General features: G+C 34.5%; 1 protein-coding gene across 1 annotated transcript in view; it reads right to left on the bottom strand.

Annotated features, from left to right (window-relative positions):
- Window positions 1-759: 759 nt before the first annotated feature.
- LOC136850444 (uncharacterized) overlaps window positions 760-12500 on the bottom strand; it is a 30156-nt gene continuing 18415 nt past the window's right edge. The window contains exons 3-4 of the mRNA XM_067124022.1: window positions 1205-1337; window positions 760-918 (exon numbers count right to left, since the gene is read on the bottom strand). Coding sequence (XP_066980123.1) covers window positions 760-918; window positions 1205-1337 — 292 coding nt within the window. The remainder of the gene's footprint in view (window positions 919-1204; window positions 1338-12500) is intronic.

Below are 12500 nucleotides of genomic sequence, written 5' to 3'. Positions count from 1 at the left end.
TGCATGTATAGTTCATCGTTCCCATCACTCTTTGTGATTTACTCCCCTTTAAAAATAATTCCCTTCTGGATTTTGATAGTTGAGGTGTCTCTCTGGTAGACCACGATGATACAAGTGTTAGTAACGTATATTTAGATATAGGACTGAATGATTAAATTCTACGTAAGTCTTTCATAATCCTTACCGTAAATTTTAACGTTATTTGTTTAATTCGTTAGTAATACTTTTCATATTGTTAATTCTAAATCAGTTTTATCTTGTAACTGTTTAACGAAGGCATATTTAAATATGGGACTGAATGATTAAATCTTGCGCGTGTCTCATAATCCTTACCGTAAATGTTAGTGTTATTTGTTTAATTCGTTAGTTATACTTTTTACATTCTTTATTCTAAATCAGTTTTATTTTTACAACTGTTTGACGTGACAGCTCGAACCAAGGTCATCTTTGACTAAGACATTACAGTCAAACAAGATCATGTATCAAACTGTAATCGATACTTGTAAAGGCAACGTTATACAGGATCTCAGTATGCAAACTTAGGAAGACTTGAAACTCCATAATTATCATATTGACGCTGTGCTGCTTTATTTTTTTTGTTTGATTAGAACACGAACTGGATTGGTTTTTAAAAGTCTGCTTTGGGGATGTAGATGATTATTGACAAGGTGAAGGTTGAGTGGCAGATTCAGACAGACAGACAATTCTTTTTTTTGTAAGAAATGTACAGTCAGGTCATAATGTTAATTGCCAAACTGTTTAGATGAAAACTACAAAATTCTTTAAACAAAGAATGCGCTCCACAATAAAGTGCTTATCATTCCCATTCTCTAAGAAGACCTCCTCCTCCTCCTCCTCCTCCTCCTCCTCCTCCTCCTCTGTGACTTCTCCATCAGTATTAACCACCCTTAAATTCCTCTTTGTATGTAAGAAATGTATTGTCAGATCACATGTTAAATTGTTTAGATGAAAACTATACGATTCTAAAAACACGAAGGACGCTCCTCCTCCTCCTCCTCCTCCTCCTCCTCCTCCTCCTCCTCCTCTTTGACTTCTCCATTAGTATTAATCGCCCTTAAATTCTTCTTTGTATGTAAGAAATGTATTGTGAAACCACAGTATTAATCTGGTAAATTCTTTAGATGAAAACCACAAAATTCTAAAAACAAGGAATATATCCAACACAATAAAGCGCATATCATACCCAAATTTTTAAGGAGACCGATTCTTCCTTCTTCTTCTCCTTCTCCTTCTCCTTCTTCTTCTTCTTCTTCTCATTCTCCATCTTCTCCTTCTCTGTGACTTCTCCATCAGTATTAATCACCCTTAAATTCCTCCTTGTATGTAAGAAATGTATAGTCAAACCACAGCATTAATCTGTTAAGTTGTCTAGATGTAAACTACAAAATTCTACAAACATTAAAGCGCTTATCATACTCAAATTTTTAAGACCTCCTCCTCCTCCTCCTCCTCCTCCTCTGTAAACTCTCCATCAGTATTAATCACCCTTAAATTCCCCCGCCCCACCCCATCCCACCTTCATCCTCCCCCCTAGAATTAGTTCATATTCATGCTGCTGGAGCAGAGCCTTTTTCGAGGGAATGACAGATTAGAAGCCCTAGGCCCATCATTTACCGACGGCAAGTCATTCCTAATTCCTAACCATAGTCTTTTTCTCTCTCGTCCGTAATGGCCTTTTCGTTGCAAGGCCCCCTGTCATTGAGGGAGATTGTGGTCGGTGTTTACCGCCTCCGTGATTCTCTCTCAGTCACATACCACAGACTGTTTTATTTGTTTTTGTTCTCTTTTAATAAGTGAGATCTCTTCTTTCTGTTTCCCATTGCCTACTTCTTTCTAATGAACACCGTATTCTTTGGAAGCTTGAATTTCAAGTCAGTGGCCCCTGTGGGATTGTTCCATACAGGGTTCATCTTCTGAATAATAATAATAATAATAATAATAATAATAATAATAATAATAATAATAATAATAATAATAATAATAATAGTGAGTTTATTTTTCTTTATTTTCATATCGGAATCACCTTGCTTTAAACTTTCAGTATTGTTCTGGAAATTTGTCAGCAGACGAGAGAGAAATAAGGTACAACTACACAGCCCATACTCTATTATAAGTTTACGCTAGAGGGAATCTATAAATCAACCGCAGGAATATAGTATACATGATGCTTATGAAGTATTTTTCGACACATGTACTGGATATGTCTGTACTTTGGGGTGTTCTGCATAATTCGTTAATGAAGAGCAGTTTAAATATTACACTTAACTTGAGAGAGAGAGAGAGAGAGAGAGAGAGAGAGAGAGAGAGAGAGAGAGAGAGAGAGAGAGAGAGAGATGCTACAATATCCTGAGGTATTTTCCATATATAATTGTTCAAAATATAAATCACATAATAGCCTTTCTCTCTTTTCTCTCGGCATAGATGACCATGGCGGTATGGACTCCAATGTATTACCATAATTCATTCTGTAATGATCTTGCTCTTTTTTGCACGTTGAAGTGATTTAATTTGAATGAAGATTTGTTGAGATATTTTCAGTATTGTATTATTGTTTACCTCAGTGGTAATGAAATTTATTGATGTACTGCTTAAACATGAAAAAGTTATGTTGAGTGAATGTTGATCAGTCTTATGGCTTTATCAATGCTGTTACGGCACTGTCTGTTTTGATCAACTTAAATCCTATTGTTTCAGCACAAAACCTGTTTTGTGAGAGAGAGAGAGAGAGAGAGAGAGAGAGAGAGAGAGAGAGAGAGAGAGAGAGAGAGAGAGAGAGAGAGAAAGGAGGAAGCCAGTTCCTAGACATAAAGGCATGATGAGAGTTATAATTCTTATTTACGTAACTACAAATTGTATTTCTTAGTATATAGTAGTAGTACTGTGAAAAATAACTTGAAATAGCTGGATCAGTATTGCTTAGGAGTAACCAAATTCCGCTCTTGAGTCCATTATTATTTGATAGAATTTACATAACATTAAAGCCAAACGAGATTCTACACGCCAAAACATTGATATATAATAAAACATATTAATTGTGAATGCTGACAGAACATCAAATGAGCAAAGAAGAAATGGTCTTTGATAATTGTACACGTGCTCTCTTCCTTAGAATTAGAGAGAGAGAGGGAGAGAGAAAAAAAGAAAATTCATGTTGTCATGATTTCTTGTTAATTTTCCTTGGAAATTCAACGTTACAATGACACGGGTTTCTTGCCTTAGATCGAGATGTGTGACTTCTCGGAATGTGGTGCAGTCTTCCCCCGAGGCAGAGAGAGAGAGAGAGAGAGAGAGAGAGAGAGAGAGAGAGAGAGAGATTGGAGGGAAGAGGTGTAGGTGAGGGAAGCTAACAGATGTACTGATAGGTATTTTGTTAAAAAATCCGAGAAAAAAGTCATAAACGAGTAACCCATGATTGCATTAAAGAAATCAGTACGCTATAATCGAAAGACAGTAGTACTGTTAGAATTATTTACCCAGTAAAGGGACATCTTAATGTATATAAATTATACATACATACACACACACACACACACACACACACATATATATATATATATATATATATATATATATATATATATATATATATATATATATATATATACTATACACACACACACATGTTTGTTTACAAATACGTAGGTTAAACATACAAACAAACGCTCGATCTCTCGTGCCATCACGATGTTGACGAATTTCCTCTCCCCCGTTTCTCCCGGAGACGTCTCATTGTTGTCAAGGAAACCGATAATTAAAATGGAGATATCGCTCGGGGTAGGTCCCGTAAGGGTCATCGTGTGCGTCCATCGTCTTGCACTGTCATAATTACGGGGATTTTGAGGTCGTAATTAGCGTTCTGTTAAGCAACATCCAACTGACAGGTGGACCTCTGATGTGACTTTCTAAAAGAAGCAGTGGGAAATGGGGTTAATCAAATCTGCTTCTTCTTTTTTACTTCAGTTGCGGCTTTTATAGCCAAAAGGTTTGATAATGATTTACTAGACATTATTTCTTAGCGAGTTATATTCTTTAATTAAGAAAAAGTCGTGGCTATTGGGTGTCAGATAATTTTTTATGAAGCTTTGCAATGAATCTGAGTTTTTTGTGTGTGAATTTATAAAACTTTCTACATTTGCGTGACTTCATATGTAGTTCATGAAATATTATTATATCTGTAAATGTTGTTTATTGTAATTCTTCAGTCTTTTTCATTGGCCCTGTAACTTGTATTCTGTGATGTCTAAACTTTTGACATTTTTCAGTTCTTATTGTTTTAAATAATACTTCAGAACATTCCATTATAATTACTGTTTGAAAGTTAATGAAAGAACGTTCATTTTGACAGAACATGTACTCTGTCTGCTTGTCATTCTCAGTCTGCCCATATTTATGGTCTCTGGATAAAATAATGCATTACGATTATCAAAACTATTTTTCTCAGAATACCTCATGCCAACCTCATCCCATTTTTGTGTTTAAATATGTTACAGGTATTATAAACTTACAGTTTATGTCATTAAACGTAGAAACGACTTTGAAAGTATATTTTTTTTTATATTGAAATGCACAAGCGCATACACACACACCCATATATATATGTATGTACACACACACACACACACACACATATATATATATATATATATTATATTATATCATATATATATAATATATGTATATATATGTAATATATATATATTTTATTTTTACAAACAAAACTATATTCACCAAACAAGATGTACCGTGCATAATACAATGTCTTAACCTTAATGGGTTTATATGATAATTACATCACATAAAATGGAAACTCTATAATGCTTTACATCCGATGAAATATCCCAAATCTAACCAGAGCTGGCAAAATAACCTTCACCTTCTTGGTAACTAAGTGAAAATTTTCATGCCGACTGTTTAGTAAGAAAAAAAGTGAGCGGTTTAAATTAATATTTTTCTAGAGGGAATGTGTGTGTGTTTGTGTTTGTGTGTCGCGCTTGGCGTTGGCATGTTGAGCCAAAAGAAGAAAATTCCCTCTAGAAAAATATTGATTGGAATCACTTTTTTTTTTTTTTTTTTTTTTTTTTTTTACTAAACAGTCGGCACGAAAATTTTCACTTAGTTACCAAGAAGGTGAAGGTTATTTTGCCAGCTCTGGTTAGATTTGGGATCTTTCATCGCATGTAAAGCATTATAGAGTTTCCATTTTATGTGATGTAATTACCATATACACCCAGTTACATATGAAACTGGTACGTACTTGATGTCCATTAAGGTGAAGACATTGTATTATGCATGGTATATCTTTCTTGGTAAATATAGTTTTGTTTATGTAAAAATAAAATGTAAATTACTGAGTGCTTTTAAAGAAGAATGAACTTATGCACAACTTCGGCAGATTCATCTTAAAACCCTTAAAGCCTAAAATTTGCGCTTGAATTGTATAGCAATAAAGAAAATGGGGCCTCGTATTTAACGGAACGGCTTGAGTTACCAGTCGTTCCATGTGTTTATTTCCTTGGGCTTGTGGAGTGTATTTACTAAGTGTCATACAATACATACTCAAAATAGTTTGTTATAGATTTATTACAATGAATAATACACTCTGTCACTCCTATTAAGAATATTCTATCATTTACTGTCCCTTTATTTAAAAATCTTTGCTCTACCATTTATTTTCTCGGGGGGTATTTATACTTCAATGTTTTACTCACAATTTCAGTTATTTATTTTTTTTTAATTTTTTTACTCTTTTTTTTTACTAAACCTCACCACTATCCATTTCTTAAACGAAAACTTAACGAACTCGATTTCACGAGACAAAAAAAAGTTTACTACTTGCTGAAGCTTACATTTCGTCCTTGAATTTTGCTAATAACCTTTCTCTTTCCTCATATATCTTTAAAAGATTTATTCATGTGTTTCCCCACTCCATCGTTCTAGTAGCCACTAGAAACATTTACTTTTACTCCACCCTGACCTATCTGTATTAATATAACGCTTCCTTGGCCGGTATCCATGAATATGTAGGTTGCGCTCTTTCGCGCCGGCGGCACTCGCGTGAGTAGAGGTCGTAATGCGCTATTTCAATTAACCGGGAATCGAATAAGGTTCGACGAGGGCTATGGCGTGTGGGTGGTCAGCTTATTTTTTCATCGATTGCGGCAGTTTCCTATTTGGTGTTCTATTGTATGTTATATGCCACGTACTTGAAATGTAATTTTCCCCTCGTCTGTCACCTGGTTATTGCGGCCGCTCTCCCGAGCGCAGAGGAAGAGGTGTTACTGATGCGGCTGGTAGGCGTGGATGGGTTGTTTATAAGGGTGGGATAAGCCTTACTTTATGGGGTCGTTCTCAGTTTTTCTCTATTTGATTTTTTTCTTTGTTCTGCCTTTTGGTGTATGCGGTATGCTTCGGTTTGGAAGTTATTCTTGTTTTCCTGAAGCTTTTCCCCCTCCTGTTTTGACCAAATCCTTTGGAGATGAGGTTGCTGGTCACGCGCCTTTTTCCTTGACACTACCAGACGTTGGTACCCGTTTACACCATGGTGGGCTACAGGCTTGGAGCGATCCAGTGACTTAGCAAAGGTCAGTCGAACCCTGCACAGCTCAGCTACGTCACCAAGTTTTGCTGATTGTAGCTAAGGGAAGGCGATGGGGTAGCCATTTTCCTAAGGGCCCCCAACCCCCACTCACGCACGTATATATATATATATATATATATATATATATATATATATATATATATATATATATATATATATATTATATATATATTTATGTGCGTATGTGTGTGAGTAAATATTGTTTTTGTCACTGTTAGTTACCAAGAGTGAAACGTGTTTCATCTAGTACTAATCGATTTTAATTTACTGTGATTGCCTCTGTTTGCCTAAGTCTGTTGCCGCTTTCTTTGTGGTTGACGAAGCGTTTGCCAAAAGAACGTTAATTGTGTCCATGCAGAAATAATTTGACAAACTCTCAGCTCAACGCAGCTAAAAGTCCCTTTGCCGTGGCTGTGATTGAGAGATACTTTTTAGCGTAAAAGATTTTGTTACGCGATTGAGAATTAGATAGTATTTATTGCTGTATTGCGATAACCTTCCGATTAACTAACATTTTAATTCGTTTTACCATACAATCTAATGTCAGGATCACCGATGAACCACTTACTTTCGTACGTTCCACAGTAAGACTGAATTCCCATCGTTGACTAACGCAACAGCATATTCATCTCAGTGCTGTAAGGATGTTTATCCGTTATGTTGCAAAATAATAATTTCGTGTGGCTAACGACCCTACCCCTAATTAAAGCAGACTGTCAGTTGAGATATTTAATGAAGAAAGGTTCAAGAACTAAACGCACTTATGCTCCCATTTTGTGAATTTCTTTGTTTCCTGTCTTGAAATCTATACCGTAATAAATGAAATCGGCATCAGTGACCATGGTAGCGCTGACGCCATAAAACTTTAATCAATGCACATCTCAGTGACGCATTTGTCAACACATGGATACGCATGTCCGAGGACATATATATTTATTTACGATACCTAGTTGATTTCAAATAGCGAGTTGACCTTGGTCGGATTGCTTTTGGTGCGGACCGTCGCAAAATCATTCGGAAGCGAGTGCATAGATTGATAAATATGTTATTGGCACCTAAACCACGGAATAATCACATAAAGTTCGTTCCTAATGGTTTGAAAGAAACATAAACTATTTTATTAAATTGAATACTCGAGTGTTACCGAATAATAGATTGAAATGTTAAAGCATCCTTGTTGCTTAAAACCTGACAGATTCATTAATTTGTAGCACAGCTCTCGATTATTGCTCACGGTTTGACTTGATGTCTTTTACAGTAGCAATCCAGACATCACAGTAGGCGAGTGGACTTGAAGGAAGGAAAGCTATAAAGTATTTTATAGTTATATTCCTCTTTCTGAGAAAAGTAAAGTAAATCAGATTACTTAGAAACTAGTGGTATTTTTTTTTTTTAAATCATATCGTCATTGTACTTGCATGAAACGCATTTCACCTGAAAATTTACGATACAGACTTCCTGCAGGGTCATCCTCATTGAACTGACAGGTAGATTGAGATCATTATACACTGTCTGTGAGATAATGATCTAATGATGAAAATGTATTATTGTGATTCATATTACTGAGCGTCATGAAGCTAAAACTGGCACCAATATGTCTGCCGCATGATAGCAAACGAATCCCTTTCTAGCATCGCTCTCATTATTTATTATTATTATTATTATTATTATTATTATTATTATTATTATTATTATTATTATTATTATTATTATTATTATTATTCATAAAAATCTCATAATACAGTGAGTCACTAAAATGGCGAAGAAATCCTCAGTGGTGTAAATGTAAATATATATTAAAAATATATACAAAACGAGCGCTCGATTCTCCTTCTCAATCCCATTCAGATTGAGGAGAATCGAGCAGATTCTCAAAGGCTGTCGTTTCGTATAAATTTTTAATTTTTTTATATATTTTTAATAGATATTTACACTTACACCATTGTGAATTTCTTCACCTTATTATGATGATGATGATGATGATGATGATGATGATGATGATGATTATTATTATTATTATTATTATTATTATTATTATTATTATTATTATTATTATTATTCAGAGGTATGTGTAAGTTTCGTGGACGCTGATGTACACCATAACGGTTTGTTTACATGCTCACAAACATATCTATGTAGAGTACATATAAAAGGCCACTTTGGTCTCACATGAATAATCAAAGCGGCGCAGACGTAATTGGCCTTTTAATGCCTTAAAATAGATTTTCGATACGATAGACATTTATAATTCAAGAAGGATTCGCTCTCATACCCGATGTATTGTTGATAATGATGGGTCCCAGTGAATTAATGTTATGTCGTGATGATGGGATGGTAATGAAGAAGTATAACTGCCCGGCGAAAGCTACAATGGAGACATAAATCGGGTGATAATGGAGTTTAATATGTCGCCTGAACTGTGGTGGCGAGTTCTTTCTGGCATTATGGTAATAAGTGGATGTAACCATTTTAAAAGTAGTAAGATAGATAGACAGGTATTTTTTTATGGATCTCCCTCGCTCTCCGGGGCTGAATTTTACATAAGGGTCCTCCAATCTGGGCTAAGGCTAATTTTGTGTACTCTCTCTCTCTCTCTCTCTCTCTCTCTCTCTCTCTCTCTCTCTCTCTCTCTCTCTCTCTCTCTCTCAACACACACACACACTCTCTCTCTCTGTCTCTGTCTCTCTCTCTCTCCCTCTCTCAAACACACATACACACACACACTCTCTCTCTCTCTCTCTCTCTCTCTCTCTCTCTCTCTCTCTCTCTCTCTCTCACACACACACACACACACACACGTCTCGAAGAAACGCTATCAAAATTCCATCTGTGACGGTGGTGCACATGGAGCAGTTGTTCAGATAATAGTGCAATAAAAGAAATGGGTTACATTTGATACTTTGTTTAGTGGCCGATTTTGATGTGTATTTTCTGGATCTACGATCTCTGCTTGTTATTGGTGGTCTTTCTATAGGATTTCGGAAGTACATACTATTCCCCTTGTGTCTCGTAATGGAATATTGTCACAGATATAAAGACTTGGGATATGTTATTTATAGGTTTACATAGTTTTTTATTGTTTAGGCTACAGATTTTTTTGGTGTATACATTGATCTCCGAGCATTTTTTCATCTTTCAGCAGGAAGTATCAGTAAAATATATTTCCTTGTGCAAATATGACGGTGAAAGGGAATTCATTTTTTATTTTATGAATTTTAGTTTGGTGATTTTATTATGCCTCCTGCATTGTCTTTTTTTTAACTTTTTCTCCAATAAAAATATAGACAGGAGCAGAAGATGCTTCTGCAACTGTGCATTAGAATTGCATTTTGAAAGGAGCCTCTGATAGGTGTTTGGGGCTCCATAAAATGGACATTATGTGAAAAACTTACTCTGTTTACGTCTTACCTTACACTTTATTTCGTATACATAGCGTGTTAGTAGCATTCTGTGTACCTTATAGACATCATCAAATACAAATACCATTTTTTATTTAGTTATTTAAACAAAATGAAGAGTCTAGGACGCTTTGGATGCACCACTTGATTGGATCAGTTCACACAATTAGCCACCTTCTGCCACCTATCTCAACAGAAACGATTTGCCTTATACGGTCTTGGATTTGAATTGCCTTGCTTTCGGGTAAATTCCGGTACTCTTGCATCTTCTTGCTTGTTCTTTTTCTAAGATTTTTTTATTAGTTTATTTACTAATTAGTGTATTTACTTGTTACAATAATTTTGTAAGTAGCAAATGGTATGTGCTACATCTGTTTGACTTCTTTTCGGTCGTATGCGCATTCTGTTCTGTTCAAGAATGTTATTTGTATCGTTTATAATGCAATTACTGAATGTATCCCGCACTTTTCAATAAGTACCCGACTATCTTTTTCTCCTACATATGTTTTTTATGATACTGTATGATTTATTATGCATAATTCAAGTTCATATCATCCCACAGTGCACATGTTGACGTTAATTTGTATAGGCTCCTAATATCCTGATTGATTTATTAGCATCTGTTGATAGCATTTCATGTTTTTCAAGTCCACTATCACTTGCATCATCAGCAACCCAGGTGTTACTATAGTTTTCTTCATTTAATATTCTGTGCTCTAATACAGTACAATTTGCTAATTGACAGTTGAAGAATATGGCCCACGCCTTATCATATATGTATGAGTTCCATTCATCCATGACTTATCGTTGACTCTTCCCTTTGAAAGGAGAGGGAATAACCTGTAAAGCTATTCAATTTTCACAGGAGGAAATGGAAAGGAAAAAGCGAAATACCTTCACGGGGCATAATGTATTAGAGCCATTTGTAATGGGGAGCCAGCATTTGGCCATTCAGTCAAAAGGCCCCGTCAGTATTTACGTCCATTTTGGAATTAGAATCTCCACTGGGGGTTTGTTTTATAAACAACTTGAAGGGGGGCCGAGGGAAACACCCCCCGCGACGCCTGGAGAACCCTCCGACGGGGAAACTCTTCCAGGGCGGGTGACCACCTTCCAGAATCCATAGTGTCTCCGTCGCTACGCAAGTGACCGTAACTAAACGGTCGAAATTGGAAACGTCCCTTCGGCGTTCTGGACTCTTTGTAGTGGGTGGTTTATTTTCGGGTCATTCTTATCTTACGGAGTTATTTAGATGTTCCGTGGTGTATATGGTAGAGGGTAATATATATATACATATATATATATATATATATATATATATATATATATATATATATATATATATATATATATATATATATATATATATATATACATATACATATGTGTGTGTGTGTGTGTGTGTGTGAGAGTGTGTGTGAGACAGAGAGAGAGAGAGAGAGAGAGAGAGAGAGAGTTTAGTGATACATTTTTATCAGGTACATACATTTGCATATATATATATATATATTTATATATATATATATATATATATATATATATATATATATATATATATATATATATATATATATAGTATATGAAGATAAAAACGTTTATTAAACACTGTTTGAACGTTGCAAGCCATATATTTTGAGTAACGTTCAAACAGTGTTTTATGGGCCTTTCTATCTTCGTACTATACTGTTGTATGACAGTAAAAGACATTCATATATATATACATATACATATATATATATATATATATATATATATATATATATATATATATATATATATATATATATATATACATATATATACAGATATATATATATATATGTGTGTGGGTATGTATGCATGCTTATCAAACTTTTAACTACGCTTATCATTGTAAGGGCGAATTCGAGTTGAGAAAAACGAAGGAACTTTATCTCACTTTGCAGGCTTCCAACTAACTCATGTAGTTTCTAACTTGATGTACCAAGTGTTTTATGTATAGTTCATCTCATGTACCTGCCGATTTCAAGTACATTTTATTAGATATTATATAGACCCTTCTCGACCATTATATATATATATATATATATATATTTATATGTATAGTGTATATATATACACATATATATATATACACATGTGTGTATATATATATATATATATATATATATATATATATATATACACACACACATATATATATATATATATATATATATATATATATATATATATATATATATATATATATATATTTATATGTGTGTGTGTGTGTGTGTGTGTGTGTGTGAGAGATTAAAATTCGAATACTTTATTTTTAATTTTCTGTTTCCCTTCTCAGTAGATTCACAACGAACTTAAGAACTTAAAACACAAAACTGCTCTCTCTCTCTCTCTCTCTCTCTCTCTCTCTCTCTCTCTCTCTCTCTCTCTCTCTCTCTCTCTCTCTATGTAAATATATATATATATATATATATATATTTATATATATATATATGTATTAT

Source organism: Macrobrachium rosenbergii, chromosome 22 (assembly GCF_040412425.1).
Source record: "Macrobrachium rosenbergii isolate ZJJX-2024 chromosome 22, ASM4041242v1, whole genome shotgun sequence".
Lineage (NCBI taxonomy): Eukaryota > Metazoa > Arthropoda > Malacostraca > Decapoda > Palaemonidae > Macrobrachium > Macrobrachium rosenbergii.
Note: the sequence above shows the minus strand (reverse complement) of the source record. Positions and strands in the feature narration are given on the sequence as shown.